Source organism: Pinus tabuliformis, chromosome 4_2 (assembly GCF_031772625.1).
Source record: "Pinus tabuliformis cultivar Carrire ecotype Pingquan chromosome 4_2, CPIR1, whole genome shotgun sequence".
NCBI classification, from domain to species: domain Eukaryota; kingdom Viridiplantae; phylum Streptophyta; class Pinopsida; order Pinales; family Pinaceae; genus Pinus; species Pinus tabuliformis.
In genome coordinates this window covers 496,537,677-496,558,657 of record NC_142304.1, presented here as the reverse complement: position 1 = coordinate 496,558,657, position 20,981 = coordinate 496,537,677, and the positions used below count along the sequence as shown (strand labels likewise).

At 38.9% G+C, this 20,981-nt stretch overlaps 1 protein-coding gene across 1 annotated transcript in view; it reads right to left on the bottom strand.

Annotated features, from left to right (window-relative positions):
* The window catches only part of LOC149170158 (uncharacterized), a 92,599-nt gene that overhangs the window by 10,642 nt on the left and 60,976 nt on the right, over nt 1-20,981 (bottom strand). Inside the window, 7 exon segments of the mRNA XM_089428920.1 lie at nt 8,988-9,076; nt 9,234-9,290; nt 9,416-9,499; nt 9,650-9,739; nt 9,927-9,976; nt 10,144-10,251; nt 10,331-10,640. Coding sequence (XP_089285046.1) covers nt 8,988-9,076; nt 9,234-9,290; nt 9,416-9,499; nt 9,650-9,739; nt 9,927-9,976; nt 10,144-10,251; nt 10,331-10,640 — 788 coding nt within the window.

Genomic DNA, 20,981 nt, shown 5'->3' with positions numbered 1-20,981 from the left:
CTTTCTAGAAGCCCTTTTACCAAGAATTATGCATTTTGTTCACATTTAAACCTTCACAATGCATGAATTTCCACTATAAGGATATACATTTGTGCCCACTTTGAACAAGTCAGCCTTGAAATCATCACCCTAGAAGGAATGCCCTTAACACTTGTGCAAATGAGTCGTCATCAAATCCATGAGATCTCAAAACGTGTGCATATAGACACCACCTAGGGATGTGTGCATGAGTGGATGAGGTGGATGGATGAGATGGGAGATCAAAACCCTAGGGCACATGGGCATTAGACTTCCTTATTCAACTTAATGTTCAACTAACACCTCAAACCTCGTGCTAATGGATAAGGATAAAGCATGAATGAGGTTTAGCGTGTGTGAACAAGGCTAAACTGAGGTTAGAGCGAATTGGCTTTTTGTCATGTTTTTTTCCTCAACATGTATGCGAAAGGGGGTAGTAACTTTTGTGTATCCCATCGATATAAAGTTTAATGAATAATTAGGAATTAGTGTATCACTTCTTCATGTGTCAAAAGGAGAAGTGCCTAATCTCATGTGTACCACATGAACTTTACATTAAAACTCCTAGTGACCAATTAAAAAGTCAAACTTATGGAAAAAGGCTTCAATAAAGGATTAGAACACTAAAGTACTAATAAAGTAATACTAGGCACTCAACTTAAGGTTAAGGATTTTAAATTTCAATTAAAATATCATAAACCAGTCAGGTGTGTGTTCACACTAGAAAAAGAGGAAATATGAGATTTTAAGGGTTAATATGATTTAAAAATTAGGGAATTCTAGTAAAAAGCTACCATGAACCTTCTAGGAGATGGAGTGAAGTGGTATGTGGGTATGAAAATGAATTTTACTTAGTTGAACTGTTAAGATATGCTACGATACACAAATCAACTAGGAGAATTTGGGGAAAGTGGTGATAACATGCAAGTGAAGTGGATTTCACTTAGGAAAAAGTGATGACATGCTTGCAATAGACAATTTGCCTAGGTAAAACTATGGAAATTACATGAATATGAATGGAACTAGGTAAATCATAAATGCATCATGTTAAACGACAACCATGCAAAATTACGTAACAATGACTAGGTTGTGACTAGGTAATTATCATGAAGAAGATCTATGAAGAAAAAGATACAACCATGAAGCAACCTCCCCCAACATTCCACCCTTTTGAAGAATAAAATGTACCATCAAGCTGCACAAGACCATTCTTATGCCAACACAATGCGTAACACTTAGTAATGCACCCATTAATTTTCCTTAAACATGAGATGTCAGATCTGATTTTTCCTTTTATGGTCGCTTCCTTAAGATCATATTCAGCAGTAAAATTCATCAAAAGCAGAAGTAAATCTCGTCATATCCTTCTTGACATGGTGGAAATCATTGGAAGCCCATATTGTTGACACATCTAAACATGCATGAATTGATAAGCAATGAACAATCAAATATCTCATCATTTACCACAGCATAAAATAAATACAGAAAGCTAAACCACAACAATCTCATAAATTTTACCCAACACAATACATAACTTTGCAAGAATCTATAACAACAATTCCTTGGGGATGATTTTTCACCCAATCATTGGTTCTCATCTAATAGAACCACCTTCAATTTGAGGATCAAAGCTTAACAAATGCATCTCTCAAACCCAAAGCCTATGGGTGGAGGCACAAGAATGCCCTAGGAAATTACTAATTAAAATGTAGCTATAATGCAAAAACCATGCTAGCCACTGCTAAATAAAGGAAAGGCTACGCTAGGAAAAGAACTCTATCGTGTCCAACCCAAACATATAGAAATCATGGCTCAAGCAATCCACAAGCAAGCATTCCTGCCCAAAGTATCCAACACTCTTTGTCAGCCTCACCCAAATCAATTTGTGAGACCTCTCTAGTAGGATGTTGCTACAACATATATAAGTATTAAGGACTAAAAGATGCTCTAGCAGTGAATTCTCTTACTTCTATTCCTCTCCATTCTCCTCCATGAGAATGGTAGGAACCAAGTTACCAACAACTTGCAAAACCATGGCTGAACCGTTACAAGCCTACTCTCTAAGAATGCTTATAGCAAAGCATAAGATCCCTCCAATCCATCTAAATGCATAAAATGGCTCCCTTGTAATATAAGTATATATTCCACATATCCAATGTATATTATGTATATTATGTATTCATTATTAATATGATATCAAAGCAATATCTCAGCACTTGGGCCTGTGTCTCTCATAAGTTTCTTGGAAATGCATTGTCATGTAAAGGAGAAAGGGGGCATATTCTAAAGATGATGAGAGACAATCAGACTAGAGTGGTCAGTAGCAGATCAGGGTCAGACAATCGCTAGGTCGTATGGCCGCTAGCTCACATAGTTGTCGTCAAAATGTGGATTCTATGGATGAGTCAACGCACGCAACAGGCAGATCCAAGCACCAGTGCAGACAGTCTAGTGTGCATGAGGGTCACTATAGATCAGAGCGGAGGAGGCAACCTGGAAATTCAAAGTGTCAAAAATCGTTGCCACTAAGCGCCAAGAAATCCGCCATGGCACAGTCGTCGAAATTTAATCGTCGAGGTGTCACGACAGCTGAAGGTAGGGCGCAACCCAAAAATTAAACACAATAGGGATGTTGAGAGTTATCAATTGTTAATCGAGCCTAGAGGAAGAAGTGGTTGCACAAGCAGAGATGGTTGGGGACAGCACAGTAAATTCGAAAACTTCAAATAGGGTTTGGCTGGGGCACGGGCCGTGTAACATAGGCAAGGCAGGCAGACTTAGTTTGGGTTGAACAGCTAGCAATTGTAGTTGCCAAAGACCGTTGGCACGAGGAGCAATGAATATGCCAGGGCCGACAGCTTGATAGGCAGGCCAGCATTGAAGAAACACTAAAAATTTCACTGCTATTTAACTACAGAAGCTTTGAGCAATGGGCAATAGTTTCAGGCAGTTAGGAGATGGCTCAAATAGTGGGCTCAGCCAATGTGCAATAGAGGGCTACATCAACAGCCTCAGGGAAAACATGGTCAACATGGCCATGCAAGATGCTCAGAAGCAGGAGGATTCTAGAAGCACGGTTCTCAGCTCAGGGTTCATATCTAGTAGTCGGATAAGCTTATGTGTCAGAGGGAGCAACTATAGTGGATGTGAGAAGCTTGAGGATAGATCTGAATTATGGAAATACCTTCCTCGCTTAAAGGGAGTGTTGGATTGTGTAGCGCAGTAGGTCCTCCACAATTTCTTTGTTTCTTAGCATGTGGAAGGTTGCCTCTCTAGATAAACTTTGTAAAGTGATTTTATAAAGTACCTTTTGTAGTTAATGATTAATAGTGACTTTACTATAACGTTGAGTCACTTAAGTGATCTCAACAAGAGATTAAGTCACAATTGTTGATCTTGAGATGGAAAGATCTGATCTTAGCCATTGAGATCTAAGGTTAGGGTTTTAGTCATTAATAAGTTATAAGAGGAGATCTGAGGGAGAGGTGAAGACACCATTGAGCAAAACTAGCCTCAGGAGGAGTGTGATACTCCAATGTGCTAGGTCAGGCAAGATCTAAGGAAGGTGCAAGAAGCAGCAAGGAGATCTAGATCACAACCAAGGAGGGCTTGATTAGCTAGATCAAATCCAGTTGTTTTATATGTAATTCCTCAGTTGGGCCATTATCCCTTGTATAGGAGCCCAAGTTCTTAATAGAACAACATTTTTGGTTTTTCCCCTTGTGGATTTTCTAGGGTAAATCGTGTGTCCAATGTGTGATGATTTCTGTGTGTTTCCGTTGTGCAATTTTGGTTAAGAACTTAGGCGTGCATAAATTAATAAATTGTTTAAGAGTTTGTTTGAGATTTATTGTCGGGTGCTAGGTTAGTGGAAATTTAACAACAAGCTACAATATACTCGGCCTCTGCAGTGCTAAGTGTGACAAACGTTTGCTCCCTATTCATCCAAGATATCATAGCAAAACTCAAAATGAAGCAACACCCAGATGTTCTCTTCATGTCTTCTGCACTCTCTACTCAATTTGAATATGTGTATCCACGCAATTGTACTTCATCATTTGAGACGTATCTCAATCCATATTCAATTATACCATGTTGGTACCTTAACACATGTTGTGCTACATTCCTCAACTCAACCATAATCTGACCAATTTCCTATATTGGATCCATCACCACAACTGTTTTCAGGTCACTCTGACTGGGTGCTCCCTCTGAAACTGAAACAAATCCTGTTGTGCAATCCTAGATGCTTCCTCCAACATTGTTGCTTCCTAGTCACTAAAGCATATATGTTGTCTGGCATGGTCCACTCATAGAAGGCATACTGCTCTTAGAGACCTCCTGTACCTGAGCATCTAATCTGAGAAACTCATGACATCCACTTGAATGGTTGGTCCTTTCTCTTTGCTTGGTTGTCTGTACATCGTGGGATCCACCAAATCTGAATCAAAGCCTCTCAATTTCTTGATATTGTTCACCATGGGAGTGTGCATGGACTTGTAGTCCATCATCCTAAATATCTGAAGAATCTCAATAGTATACTTTCCTTGACAAAGGAAGTAATGCATCAAATCTAGATCATTCATCTCGAACTCAGAGGTCAACTCCCCCTGACACTGAGGCAGGGTTTGACCGCTCCCTCTATCACGGAAGCAAATCCTCTTGCCACTGTTGCTCCTTTTGTCACATGAGTCCTTCTACTCCCATCCTAAATGTTGAGAAATCAATAGGGCTACAATTGAAGTGATTTCTCTTAAACTTGATAATTTCTTGTGATGCTCTTTTACTTTTCTTTATTATTAGCTTCTTCTTCTCTTATTATTATGTTGTTGTTATCATCAAACAGATACAAAAAACATGAAGATCAATAGTACACAAGGATACAAGATGTAGGTTGCTAGCTAGGGCCTAGACCTCTCCTAGAGAGGAAAACCCACAAAAATATCTTCTCTTCTTATAGATTCTTCAAATGACGAATTCCAAGACCTTTAGACCAAGGTTAAAACTCGTCCAAGGCCAAGCCAAAACTTCTAGAGGATGAGCTTCTTCTTACCAAGTCAAACCAAGTCAAATCTCTTCCAATTGCAAAACTTTGACCCCCAGCTTCAGATTTCGACCCTTACTGCAAGTTTGAAATTTTTGCCCCCTGCAACTAGCTGCAACTTCGCACGTGTGGGTGAATTAGTGCTTCTAAGGCTTCCTCCTTCCTTCACTTGGGTTGCTTCCTCTTCGAGGGCTTGTAGGTGACCAAATATACTTCTCTTCCAATTTTGACTCTCCTTTGATGACTTCAAGACTTTGGCCTTATAGTTACAAAAACCCTAGCCTTCTTCGCACGTGAGAGAGAGTGTAAAAATTAGAAATTTTGTCTTCCTTCTTCCTTCTAGTCCTTCGCTTGCCTTCTTGCTTCTTGTTCTTGCTTCCTTGATGAGTGAATGAATGATTCTCCAAATGAGGGAATGGTCTCTTATATATAGCCATTCCATGAGTACGAATTGCCCTAATTAGGTCAACTTCTCCACTGCCAGGCCGACTTGGCCTTGGAGGGGTAATTTGATACTTTTGACTCAAAAATAATTCTTTTGGCATGTTATAAGATGCCCATTGGGGTATTTTACATATGACAGCGACTCTTTGACTTCTTGACTCTATGACAAAACCTAGAAGCACTCAATGGGTGCTTTGGCCATGCTTTGACCTAAAACAAAAATAATCTTGAGCATGAAATCCATGCTAATAATAATATTTTTTCTTTTCTTTTACAATATACAAAAAGCAAGAGTACATTACATATTATGAAGACCGAACCTAGTTACATATTTCAAGACTCCTTAACTAAAGAGGTATTCATAATGGTACAAGGACATTCTCATACTAAAGATCTCATAAGAAGAGTCGGATTGGTATGTCATCTCATAAGCTATCTTTTCAGCTTATATCAATGCATCTCATCATATCTACCAGCATTGTCATATAGCAAGGCCTTGACTAACAAATCTATCTCTCCATAAAATTAGAGCACAATGTTGGGGAGACAATGACTTATAGACACCATCACATTGTTTCTCAAGGCACATACCCCATCCGGATGATCACAAGGTATGTCCTTTTAGGACCTTTCCTCTCTTGGATTAACACATCCTCAAGGAATTTCCTCCCCGACTACTCTTACCTATTGGATGTCCTACATCATCCTCAAAGAGTATCGGAATTCAAATGCTTACCCAATCCTCCATTCTTTCTTCATAATGTGAAGACAAGAATGATGTGTCTATCTCTCCCTCTCAACTAGGGACGAGATATCAACCAATCCAAGCTTGTTTCTCAGATACACAAGCTTCTTATTAGGAAGAGATTTGGTCAAAAAATCAGCTACCTACTCATCAGTGGACATATATTATAGCTGCACCAACCCCATCTTGCACCAATTTTTGTATGTAATGATACTTGTTTATGTGCTTCATCTTTGCATGGAATATGGGGTCTTCAGACAACCTTATGCAACTTGTGTTGTCACAATGTATAATTGTAGGGTCCATTGGTCCTTCAAAAAAATCAGATAACATCTTCCTCAACTAGACAACCTCTCTACTAACTTCACACGCTGCAATGTATTCAGCTTCAGCACTACTTAATGCAATTGATTCTTGCTTTCTACTCATCCATGAGATCATAGAGGATCCCAAGCTAAAACATCCTTTGGTAGTGCTTCTTCCATTTGACTCACTGCCTCCCCAATCTGAATCAGTATATCCCATTAGTTGGATATTGTTTTTTCCATCATACTTTAGGCAGTAATGTATTGTCCCTCGCAGATATCTCAATACATGTTTGGATGTTATCCGGTGGTAATGTCTAGGCTCCATCTGAAACTGGCTGAGAATATTCACTACAAAACAAATATCTAGACGTGTGTTCACAAGATACATCAAAGAGCAAACAAATTGTCTATAACTTGTAGGATCGACAAGGCTTGATTTTTAACTTCTTGACCTCTTCAAATTTGTGACCATGGGGGTTTTCATAGGTTTGCAATCCATCATGCCAAACTTTTGTAGCATCTTAATTACATACTTTCCTCGACCGAGATATACTTCGCCCGATTTTTGCCAAACTTCCAACCTGAACTAATAATGCATGAGCCCTAGATACTTCATATCGAATTTTATTGCCAATTGTTTCTTGCATTCTTGAATACCACTTTCCACACCTGTTATAAGAAGGTCATCCACATATAGAAGAATGATCACTAGTTCACTCTTCAGTGCTTCACTACTTTGATATAATGATTTGGATCTGCATAACTCTTTGAAAAACCCATTCTTTGTAGATATGTATCCATCCTAGCATACCAAGCCCTTAGGGCTTGTTTAAGACCATAAAATGCCTTCTTCAGCCTGTAGGGTTGTTCAATATATACTTCATCAATGGTGCCATTTAGGAAGGTTGTCTTCACATCCATTTGATGGATGTTCCATCCCATAGTTGCTGCCAAAGAGACTAACGATCTTATTGTTGTGTATCTTGTTGTAGGTGCAAATGTTTTTTCATAATCAATGCCTTCTTGTTGAGAGAAACCCCTAGCCACAAACCTTGCTTTGTACTTGTCAATGCTTCCATCTGCTGCATGCTTAATCTTGTAGAGCCATTTGGAAGTCACAACAGATTTGTCATTCGGCCTAGGAACGATTTCCCAAACTCCATTTTTCATTATAGACTGATATTCTTCTTTCATGGCATCTTTCCATTCTTGATGTTTGACAGATTCTTCAAAAGAGGATGCTTCTTCTTCAATCAACTTTTTCATATAGGTTGTATACCTTGAATATCTTTTAGGCTTTTTACTTTCCCTGAATGTTCCTTTAGTTGCAGCATGTCCTTCTGCTTCTTGAAGAGTTGATGTTAACCAGGTGGGTCTCTTACGAGTTTCAGGTATTATGACTTGCTGCACAAGTTCACTGGGACCTTCTTTTTCATGATTAGGTATAGTATCTTCTTCTTCCCTCAGACATTCTTCAAATATAGGTAGTTCTTCATCATTGGAATCAATCGGGAGATCCTTAGACTTCTTGTAGGCAATGTTTTCATCAAAAATCACATCTCTACTTACTTCAATTCAGTGACCTTCCTTGATGTAGATCCTATATGCCTTTGACGAGGTACTATAGCCAACAAATATGCCCTTCATGCTTGTAGCATCCAATTTCCTCCTTTTATCTTTTGGAATGTGAATGTAGACAGGGCAGCCAAATATTCAAAGATGATGTTCACAAGGTTTTCTTCCGGTAAACGCTTCTTCAGGAGTCATGTTGTCAAGTATCTTATGAGGACTTCGATTTTGAATATATACTGCAGTTTTCGATGCTTCACCCCACAGGAAATGAGGTAAGTCTTGAACTTGTAACATAGCTCTAATGCATTCTTCAATTGTACAATTCTTCCCTTCTACTACTCCATTTTGTTCGGGGTTGTACGGAACTATCAACTTTAAGTTAAACTGTAGAAAACAGAAGATACACACAAACTATAGAAAACATGTTTAAGTTACAATTGAGAATTGATGAATTTATGAGACATATCTCAGAATATGTATTCTCTTTTTATATTATCAATGAAAAGAAAGCATTTTTTCCTCTGCAAAAAAAGGTTTTGATAGGCATATCTAAGTTTTCAGATTCATTGGTCTATAATTTTAACTCATATAGGAAGTGCAGATCTGTGTATCATGTCAAGAAAATTTGTAACCTGTTGAAGCCCAGCTTTATTGTAAAAATAGCCCTGTATGATAAGTAAAATCTTTTTAACATATTTCAATTTAACAAAATAAAAAAGTAAGTAGAGAGAGAGAAACTTGACATTCGGAGGCATAAATAAAGCCAGTCCACCCACTTACGGAAAAGCCGAGACAAATGCTTCAGAATATCCACCATAGAATCAACAACTTGAAAATTTATGGGAAATATGCTTACCCACGCCAAATGTATACACAGTCAGCTGAAATATTTGCTGTCCAATGGTATTCCCCGCAAGCACCACAGATACCAGACGAGGGATGATTCTATTCATGCAGAATGCACAAGAAAACAGGAGAATGTCAGCATAGGCAAAAGTCAACTGCTCTTCCAGTTTTCATCTCTAGCAAAAGCACCGTTGCTATGCAATCTCATTATCGATTTATTGCCCAGGACTGAATAATATTCAGGATGCATCTGCACCTTAAGAAGCGTAAGAGCAATACAAGCTGTGGTATAGCATCGTCTTCTTTCCATGGACTGTAAAGTACAAAGAAATCCATGCATAAAGTCAATGACTCTATTTATTCTCATCAAGCAATCCATTCGAACAATGAAAGATACTAGCCAAACTTGGTATAAGGGACTGTAACAATAAATTGAACCTCAGTGTCAAGAAAAATGGAAAAGTGCTGATGAGGTCAACTATGCCTGTGAATGACACAAAATAGTAAAGTCGAACAGGTGCGCTGCCACAGAATGGGAAGGAGAAACCATCATTGCTGTTAAACTACAAACTTTCAAAAATATAAAAGGGATCTTCTGATAATGTAAATAAATTTTCCTCTTTCATGGACAAAAGGAAAAGTAGCACCAACAGTAACAATGCAGTTCTGCACCTATAAAGTTTCACCAAGTAGTCCACAACAAAGAAAATAGAACAGATGATCCTCAACACTTTAATAACATGATCATCCCCTGAACCATATCTGTCAGCAAACCACAGAAACCAACTCAGAATTAAAAAATCAATATCTCTAAAGAAAACACGCTGCTGAAGGTCCAATTATGTTTTTCCTGATATACTGGTAATGCCTTCATGGAACTAACGTATATTTATTGCATATAGTTGAAAACTTTAAACTTTAAAGTTCTTAGAAACTGAATAATGCTTACGTTGACCTCACATAAAGAGAAACCAAGATTAAAGCAGCCAGTGATTCTACCTGCAGAAGAATAACCCACATAGAATGTAAAAACTGCATTTGATGATTAACATTATGTCGATAGGTGTTTACCCACCATCGTAAACAAATAATCATTATCAATTCGAGAATAAGAAATAAAATGACAGTAGAAGGAAACCAGAATACATGTGACCCCAGATACTAACCCACATAAGCAGAGGACTCCATTTACCACCCCGAATGGCAGCTCGAACTTTAATTGACGGGACTATCTTTCCATATAGATAAGAGTCATGGTAACTGGACAGCACATCCTACATCCCGAAGCCAAAAAGTATCAAGAGCATGTTGTTGCGACAGAGATAAAGCACTGCTGGTTATTTGAATGTGTACCTCACTTGCATGTATAATCTTATCCTTTCTTCGATGTTTAAGCTGCAAAAACTCGTCCTGAATACTGAACTTTCCACTGTCAGATTCTCTCCTCTCCATTGGAGGCTCAAAGTAGGTCCCTTGTCCTGATTCATTTCCATTTTCATTCACTGGAATACATTGACCAGAAGGGGATATAAGTAACGTCCGGGAATGTGTAAGCTGCCTCCCTTGCAGGGAATTATATCGCTTGGTTTGTTCAACTTCCTGTTCACCTAGAGCATGAACATTCACTTCTAATGCAGTATCATCCTGAAGGCTTTCAATCCGGCTTGCACCACAAGAAAACCAAATCAGAGGAAACTAGGTCGCGTTGTTGCAAATAAACTTTTCTTCTAGCTAAATGAAACAATGAAAAATTACTTTGAGTCGTACTGAGACCACTTGGCCAGTGGGAGTTTATATGTACAAACCCTTTTAATGAACCAATGGAAGGCAAAGAGTAAAGACGGCAATAACGAACAAATGTGTTTAGATCAGATATGGCAATGAGACACATTTGCATGAATATTAGTAGTACAGAAGTTATTCAGCAATAGCAAAAAAGTCTATAGTAGGAGAAAATGAGATAGTTATTCAGCGAGAAGACTGACCTTTGAATTCATTATTTTGATACATGGTATTAAAGCCAATAAAAATGAGAACAGAATAGATGTAGTGAATAACATACTCAAACAAAAAGAGTAATCCACTTGTTACAGATAAGGAAAGAAAAACAGAAAAAATATGGGAAGTTAAAAAAAAAAATGCAATGTAACAATAGTTAAAAGGGAAAATCCTAATCAATCCTTGAAAATGCAAGAAAACTCAAAGGAACCACAAAGCCTCTAAAGATTGCATCGAATTATTCGCAAAAGTTTTGAATATATTCTCCATCGGTGACTGGGGTAGACTGAGCAGTTTGTTTTCTCATAAGCTTAGTAGGAAAGTTAAAAACGGTAATATATTCTCCATCGGTGACTTTGAGAGTAGCTAGAGCTGTTTGTCTTCTCATAAGGCTGCTAGGAAATCCTTTTTACTTTAATTTTGAGAAGATGAGAATATATTCTCCATCGGCGACTTTGAGGGTAGCTAGAGTTGTTTGTTTTCTCATAAGCTTACTATGAAAACTAAAACGGTATCATTTTTACAGTTTTACTTTAATCGTGAGAAGTTGATATTGTAATGTGGTGTTCCCTGGGCTGCATATTATAGAATAGGTAAACTTATCTCATGGTTTCAACCGGAAACTCAACCTCCTTTGTGATCTTGTCACTCTTTGTTATCTTCTTTTCTTTTAAGTGATTGTGCATCAAAAAATATTATTTTAATAAAATGATAAACCAACTTCGTGATCTTCTGTTTTTAAGTGATTGTGTAACAAAAAGATTATACTTTTTTTAATTATGAATAGTAGTGTACAAAGGCATTTTATAGAAAGAGAAAGCGGAGGGCAAGTGGAGGAACTTAAGCAGTCACCTCAAGCAAGATCAAAATTAGGTGAGTTTAACACCAAAATTGATCAGTACCAAAACATAGTTTTTTGGGACATTACAGATAATACGAGTTTTAAAAACATTTAAATGCAATAAATAAAGGCACTTTGCATCACAGTTATCTGAATTAGAACTGGATCAAAAATAGGAAAAAAACAAAATCTCAAAATTAATTAGAACAAGAGTGAAAAACGGTAGATGCAAAATATGTTTGAATTTTAATATATATATTGCAAACTTTAGATTGTATATAATATATAAAATATTTATAACAAAAAGATACCGAGTGTGATATATATCTCAACCAAAATAAATAAGCACTAAAGTTCTAAAAGACTTTTTAAGGTCCAGAAAAACTCATTATACACCAAATCATTACAACATATCAAACATCCTCTCCATCCAGTTGCCTGCCTTGAGTCATCACTAGTACCTAGAACCTTTGATGCAAAAAGAAGCTTTCAAATTATCAGTGAGAAAGTGTGAGGAAAATAGAGGGAAAAGACGTCATCAAATCACCTTGCATTGGGATTTAAACGTGCCATGCTTTTTAGGTATTTTTCTGTTTTGAAGGTGTTTTTGCTTAAAAAACACCAGGGGCATGACTTGTTTGGGTCAGAACTAGCCAGTTCAAATGGTGCAACCAAGATTCAAATAAAACCAGTCCCACTTCAGTTAAATTATGGCACCAGATTTTCACTATAACTGGTTCCAATAACATACTAATTTTTTTCATGTATAAACCCGTTAACCGCTAAATTTGCCCCTTTGCAAATTTGGAGGGTTAAAGGCTAGCACATTTTATAAGGCTGGAGGTTCAGAGACAAACAAATACAAATACAAGCTGTAATGTCCTCTTCTAATTAATTGCCCAATGGAGGATGAAGTACCCTATCCAACCCCGTAGGCTATAGTAAATTATAAAGGGGGAAACCCATTAATCATTGTTTTGGGGTAAAATTGAGTAAATTGGGGTAATTGGAGGAAAACTTGTGCAAGAAGCCAAAATTGGAGCAAAGTGGAGGGAAACTTGTTAGCCTCTCAAATTAGATTTAGGAAAGGAGACCCCAAAGAAAATCTTAAAATAAGGGAGAGGAGAATCATTTTCTCAACATGATTGTGGATCTTTCTGATTTGTGGGCTGAGGATCTGAGGATTTTAAAACATTTTTTCTTTGATTGATTTCGGTGGTGAAAGATCGCACCCTAACCAATCCCTTCTCTCTCTCTAATCTGTCTGGCTTAATTTCTGAGGCACTTTTCTTCTGATTTTCGCAAGCAAGGAAGGGTTTTTGTGGAGTGATTAATATGAGGAGCAATTTGGTGGCACCAAGGTCTGCCTAATACAATTTAGGGTAGCAAAACCCTGATTCGGGGCCACAGGCAGTCCTTTGGTTGCAGCATAAGCCTGTTAAGGCCAGTTCAGGGCAGCAGTGGAGCAGTACTTCGGCAAGGAGGTCTAGCTGAGGTGGATTTAGGGCAGTGAATTCTATCAGGGCAGCAAGTCTTTTCTATGGCTGTGAATTTATCCAAAGAAGAGATCTGAGCAGCAGCTTGTCCTTGAGGACATTTCTGAAGGTTAACATGTGGCAGTGTAACACTTCGAGGCTAAAACTGAGCTAGTGGACCCTCTTTTTTAGGGCTTGGTCTGTGGGAAGCATTCCTAAGGCAGCAAAGTTGTTTGTCTATGGTTCCAGCCTTCCAGGGCACTAAACCCCTCTGATTCTGCCCCCCCTATGGCAGCGTAGGGTTCCTGAAGCAGCAGCAAGGGTGACTGATTCACTTAGGGTAGAAAATCATCATCCAATGCCAGTCGCCCATCGACAATCACTTAACTATGACAATGAATAGGGTTGGAGACCATTGAGATAAGGATTCACTTTTGTGCAACTCAGCTTAAGGCAGTTTTGGGTAACGCCCTATTTTGGACACAATCGGTGGCAACATTGGAGGCCCTGTGGGTGGCAGCAACTCCCTATTAAAGGATTCATTGTGACAGCATACCCCTCTTGAAGTCTGATTTGAAAAACAGAGGGTTACTTGATATCAACATGCAGTTGGACAACAGCAAGGAATATGTGGCAGTGCATTGGAATTGGAGCTTGATCTATGCACCAAACCATCTCTGTGTAGTCCTGTAGCCTCACAAAGACAACAAGAAACAAAAATTACTAAGGCTGGTTACAAGGTCAGATTTAGGGTACTAGGGCATGTTGACCACTGAATTATACTTGAAGAATTGAAGACTCCGTGCTCAAGGATATGTCAGAGGATTCATGTACCATCAGAGTTCAGAGATCACTAGAGCTACTAAGCTCTATCTTCTTCTCATCTTCTTTTATGTTATACTCAGATTCATAACAGGCCTATGAGGATGATGTAAAGTAATGCTAATATGATGAATTGAGTCATGTAACAGGCCTACGTAACTTGGGACATTGTCATCAACTAAGTTTACTCTAGGGAGTTTTTTTTACTTGGTTAATTATAGGTACTTTTTCAGTACTTAATAATTAATTGAATTTTTTCTCCCAGTTATAACCCGAAAGTCAGAGTGCAGCTTGATTGCAAGGCCTTGGGTGAGTCCTAGTGTTTAGAGTCATTGTATATTACCATACTAGATCACTCGTAAGGTTTCATAGAATTTGATTAGATCTAAGGGTAAGTGTTTTTAATTTTTAAAATTTCCCGCAGGGCGGAAATGTCAATAAATTCTGAACGTAAATTGTAATAAGTGATGTCTAGAGAAGTTGTATGGAGTATGTGTACTCAAAATTACACCTCTACTCCTCAAACTTTCTACTAAAACACACTTTGAGGGGTAAAAAAATAAGTTACGGACCCTCAAAACCCATTTTTACTAAGTCTATGGGAAAATGTGGCAATAAATTAGCACATAAATAAATTAAATGGAGAAAAATAAGAGAAATCCATGTGACAAAATAACATGGAAATGAATTGGAAATTATCCCAAGTCAAAGAGCAAGTCAAGAGGCAGTTAAGCAGTGATTTGGCACATGACATCATCAAAGAGATTGAGCACATGGGAAATCGAATTTTTGGCTACATTTGGGGAATTCGATTTGGTGACATGGCATATGGGACCTTCTTGAGGATCAATGAAATATTACATGAGATATTTTGGAGATTTAAGTGGATTCTCCACTCCACTTCAACTCCACCTATCCCTCCACATGGTAGCTACACTCTACCTCAAGCACCACATATTTCTCCAAGGCAACCACACGCATTCCTTGATGACTCCTACACATGGCGAATTGGGCACAGTTTTGAGAGGTGTCAACTCTTGGATTGGTTGATGAGAATTGAATGGGAGTTAACTCCTTCATTCACCCACACCTTTTCCACTTGGCCACTTGAGCTCTTCACAAAGGAAAAACGCAGGGCAAGAGGAGAATTTCGACTTGCACAAGTGTCTCAAGCTCTCTCTCTTGGGATTCGATTTTCTCTTCTTGGGATCTTCTCTAATCACACTTGTCACATGGTGTCTCTCTTGGGATTTTCTCTCATTTCTCTATTTAAAGGAGCTTTGGGCTCTCACTTTGTAATCTGGATACGAGCTCTTATGCTTGTGGAAGCTCTGCTACTGTGTATTTTGTAATATCAATAAAAGACTTCGAGGTTACATTTGAGGTGTTGTTCTCACTGCGTAAGGTAATATCTTAATCATTTAATTTCATTTGTCTAATCATTTTATTATGCTAGTATTTCCATTATGCTTTTCAAGTTGTATTCATGTATAGCTATCTTACATTGGCACAAGGTTTATTTACTTGCCCTAGTTAGAGAACGCTTTAGTTGATGTCCAATATATCTCTAAAATTTTCTCATCATTACATGTGATTAAACCCATATGGACCTAATTACATGTCATTAAACCCATATGTGAAGTTGTGTAGAAGACTTTTCAATGGATCAAGCTTCAAGCGTGAGGGGAAGTTCTTGAAGGAACCAACCCATTCTTGAAAATATTTGAAGGAGAACCCACATTTGTTAATTCTCAAGGCCTCATCTTTCGATTTGTCTTGCAGGGACTTTTGGCCTTGGCTCATATTTCAAGCATAATCCACTTAAAATTTCTCTCTCAAAATCTTGTGCTTCATTGTTATAATTTTGCTATTCAAGAGCTTAATGATGGCTAAGCAAAGAGGAGAGTTTACTCATACTCTTTAGCTTAGCCCTTGTAGATTATATTGTATATATAGATTGCATTTTCTCTACTTTGTCTCGCAGCCATCATTACTTTGCTCTTTTGGCATCGTGCGGGAATTATTGTTTAAAACATTTAACAAGTTGTTTGCAAGACATTGGGCACACATTTTGAGGCTAATATTCAAGGAGGTTATGGGCATTGGAGGCTTCATTTCATGCGAGGTCGAGTTCCACCTTGAGGGTAGCATTATTCTCTCACTAGGTAGTGGGCTAGAGGAGGCCTAGCCTCTCTCCCTTGAGCTGATTACAACCCTGTTATGAAGGTGGCTTTGTCCCATTGTAGTAACGATAACACACATGATTTGTAAGGATTATGGGAAGGGTATCATTAATGATGCCTTGTGCCTCCTCAGCCCCTCTTCCTTGCAAGTCACCCCAATCTTTACCCCTTGGTAAGAACTTTATAGGGAAATTTCTCACCTTAGGATAGGCATATAGTTTAAAACTAACCAAGATAATTACATTCTACATTAGATAGATTGCACATCATTCAATTTAGTCATCTTGGAGCATTTTAAATTTACTTGCAATATTGTTTAGCTCATGTACTTGTTATTTTAATGACGAATTTCTTCATTAATTGATGTCATTATCTCTTGTTATTTGAGCATTTCCTTACAAGTACAATCTTCGTTCATATTTTTCAAGTGATATTTTGTTTTTCTCATATTTCATTATTGATCTAACATTGGTTTTGTAGGATTTCTTATCATTGTATTTTGAATTTCATTTAAGCAAGTACTTGTCATTTACTTTGAGCAATTAATAGTTTAAGAACTGCTCCATGTTCTTTATCTTGTGAATGAATCATTGAATATATTGTTCATATATATTTACTTGCTTGAGATCAAGTTATCTTTGATAAGCTTTCCATTAACCTTAGTCTCCCAGAAGCCTATAAAGAAAGGAGGATTGGATTCATTTTGAGCATCATTATGGATCATTTCATTATATTTTGAGCATTAGCTCTAAGCGTTTTAAGACCCCATTCTCTCTTGTCAATTTTGGTGGTGAAAGATTCCACCCTAGTTGACAACTTTCTTATTTTTTTTCTCTTTGTTTTGGGTACAAGGATTTATCATTGGGCAACAAATTCTAGGGTATTGGTTTTTGCACAGGAAACAATCTTGAAGCAACGAGGATCCTTGGCTCTAAGAAGATAGCAAAGACCTTTGTTTGACCATCCTTAGTAACATTGAAGCAACAGCAAGGTTCTATGTATTATTGATGTTCGCTGGCTAAGACCCAGATAGAAGACAAGTTCGTCTCAGGCCTTAGAAGTTGGGCAGATCGTTGAACTCTATGGGGTAAGACGTCAACCCTGCATGAGAAGAAAATTCCTAAGAGCCTATGTGGTGTAGAGTCTAAGGTCACGCGAGTTTAGGAACTGAGGGAATTGCCATCACAAGAATTAAGGAAGACCCGCAAGGGTTCCAAACTTAAGCATTTGTGACAGTCAAGATTTTGTAGCTGCCTATGACAATTCAGATAAAATCTTGTTTTCCCGAGCTCCTGTAGCGATTGGTCAATGTGCAGTTCTGATATCAGACGAGATAGGCACCCAAGAAAAGCAATAACATGATGGTTGAGTAAAATTGTGGTTGGAGTTGTGCAAATCTAAGGAGAAGTTCACGCATTTTTTTTAATCAAATAAGGGCTCGCATGGCGTCTAGAAATTGAAATAGAAAAAAACTTTGGTTAAAAGTAGATCATATTGCATTACTATTGTCTTATAATTATAACAATATGTGGCACTGTTGAATTTTTGGTTGAGTAAAGGATTGGGTCATGAAAATGCTACTTTGCTATGTTAGTAATTGTATTTATTTCTTGAAGAAGTATCCAAATGCATTGAATTAATTGTGTTAGAAAAAGAAGAAATTTTATTTTTGGATTCCTATGAAACCCTAATTAATTGTGTTAGAAAAAGAAGAAATTTTATTTTTGGATTCCTATGAAACCCTAATGCTAAAAATCACCCTAGCCTATTACAGTGGTATCAGAGCGCAAGAATCCTGCCAGCCTGTGAGTTTAGTGCATGTTTCCTGGAGATACAAGTAATGTTACAATCAAGAAGAAAAAGGGTAATCGCAAGGAAGCCATGGAGGGTAAGGAGGAACGAGGAGATCCAGGCACCAAGGATCTCTTACATGTATCGATACATGGATGCAACCAATAGATGGGTATCCAATACTCGCAATCGACTCACTGTATGCGGATCTGTCCTACATATGCCAACCATCACCACTAAGTCTTCCATTTGCCTCTCGATAATGTGCCAATACAATGTCTGGAGCCCAGACACATACTGGAAAATTGCCTAAGTCGTACATGGTATCTTTTGCTCATGCAAGATCCTGACACGTGCTACGAAAAGAGTGGCACATGTCTCCCTCGTGACCAGCTCCCCACGCGTAGGCTCAGTGATGAACAATATGCCACCCCTACAGGAAGTCACCTCATCCCCCACCCTGTGGCTGTCAACTCATGCACCGACCCTATGCCACCATTGAGAAGTCTCTCTCTTAGTGCGCTAAGTCCCATCCAAAAATCTCATGTGAGCTCCCCGCCTCCTATTGCTTGTGCCCAGAGTGTCAAAGGACAACATTCAAATCATCATTGTCTGCAAGCGATGTAGAAGAGGGACAGGCATGTGAGTCCCCATGGATGCCATCAAGTGTCGCTCATTTGTGTCCCCGTCAATCCTGGGTGAACTACACCCAAAGATATGCCTGGTGTATCCGTCCATAACTCTCTTGGGAGGCAAACACTCCAAGACCTTGTTGTGCAGCACCATATGCCCCTACATACCACCGAGCATCCCTGTACTCCTCTGCATGCCATTGTACATTGCAGCCCATCCATGTACACCATTGGATACCCTTTGATATTGTTGTAACATTTTGTTCCATCTCATGTCCTACCTGTGAGACTGTACCTGCCACTCCACGCATGTACTTACTGCAATGTGTGTCGCTCCTCCTACTCCATATCAAAATCCAACACACTATAGCACACCACCATGCATCTCCATGCCCACTTGCAAACCACTGCTCAACATTGGTTTCTCCTACACATTCCAGTATGTCATGGCCTAAAGTTGTGACAGTACGCATCGGCCTGCACCCAACTAGCATCATCACCTCCACCATCGCATCACCATACCCTCTAATGAATGCATCTCCCCTCCAAATCCTCCCTGAGGGACCCAAGAAATGAATCTCCCTAGGTACCAGTAGCGATGTCATCACTGCTTTCCTCCTTTGTGCCCCAGATAATTGTGGAGACTCCCCAGCCCCATACAAGGCACTGTCTAGTAGCCTACCAATGACACCTCCTCCAACAATCTCTTGCCAAAGTGTGTTGATCATCCCACGCACAACTAGAATAACCAAATGACCCATGGAGTCCCCTCACAAACTGACTGGCCACTGGTGCTGACTGAAACTTCCTTAGAAAATGTGTGCGCTCGACCATTGGGTCAACTATACCACCAACACCATAGTCAATCTGTGTATCTGGTAAATGGTAAGTAGTCCCACCTGGATCCCAATGCCAACCTGGGCCTCTAGTATCTTCGATGCCTGAATGCTGACTCTCACTTTGGCCTATGACTAACTCCATACGCCTAGCCCACTCCACTGGGTACCAACTCAAAATCTCTCAACATCCAACCCCAAGGGAACGATCGAAAGCACGAACCCTCGTACACGAAATTAGCCCTCCAACCTATGAATGTTGCACCCTACGCAGTTCATGTCATCCCATCTTGCTAGTTTGGTCAACACATATAATTTGTGTAGGTAGCTCAGTCTCTCTCTCACCAACATGCAGAGGCAAACTAGCATCACTGCAAGCCCTGTCTATGTATGTCTAAAGAGGGCTACTCAGACACTCCAATGTGCACTCCCCTAGCAGTATCGTTAGGGAGTCCAATCATTCCCCAACACGAGTCAGTTTGGCTACTGACTTGGCACAGACCGCTCTCGTGCCCTCTAGCTCAACATTCTGCGATAGAATTGTCTCTCTAAATGATCCAAAAATGAAATGAAGGTATTACTGAACGAATTGCAAGTTAGTTTATGTATTCTTATGCAACAGATCGAAATTGCGAAAACACATAAACTTGATAAAAATTGCAACAAAAGAAAAGAATGGAGACTGAAAATAGAAGCAAGAAAAAGAAGACAAGTTGATAATGAAGTTCACCCCTCCTAGGCTACGTCTCCGAGTCCGCTTCTAGTGTGACCGCTTTATTAAGATGCTCAAATGCTCAATACATCTGTTTACAAGCTCCAACTCATCAAAATAATGCTTCCATTGTGTTCAGAAAGCCTCAAAACCCATGTTTATGCCCTTCCCACACTCAAAAAGGTCTCCACATGGCCTCAAAAAGCCAAAAATACTCTTTCTCTACAATACAAAAGGGCTTGGCCCTGAAAATTATTCAACAAAACCCCATTGTGGCTCAACAGTTGGTTGCTCTGGTTATATAGCCCCAGGGCAAGGGTTGGATCCACAATTGGCGTTGTTCATTGAATCGTTTTTGGGTGGTTATATACAAATAGATCGTAAACATTTTAATTATGGGTTGGGTTTGTTGCATACGACATGACCATCGCACCCAAACCTTATATATAACCCGCCATGGTGATATATATTGACTCTCGTTGTGCTGTGTTGATGCCACCACCAACATATAACCTTGCGATATGGCAAAGCCGCCAGATATGGCTCCCACCATATCCCTTCCCCAAATCCTGGAGCCGATAAACAATAAATAGAGATATGTGCCCATCATATCACAAGAACTAATGTTGCCCGAACGGCGAGGCGGAGAAGTGTTAGCCGACAGGTCAGTAGGTCAAATTTGTCAGACCTCTAATCCAAAATTTTGACCCGTAA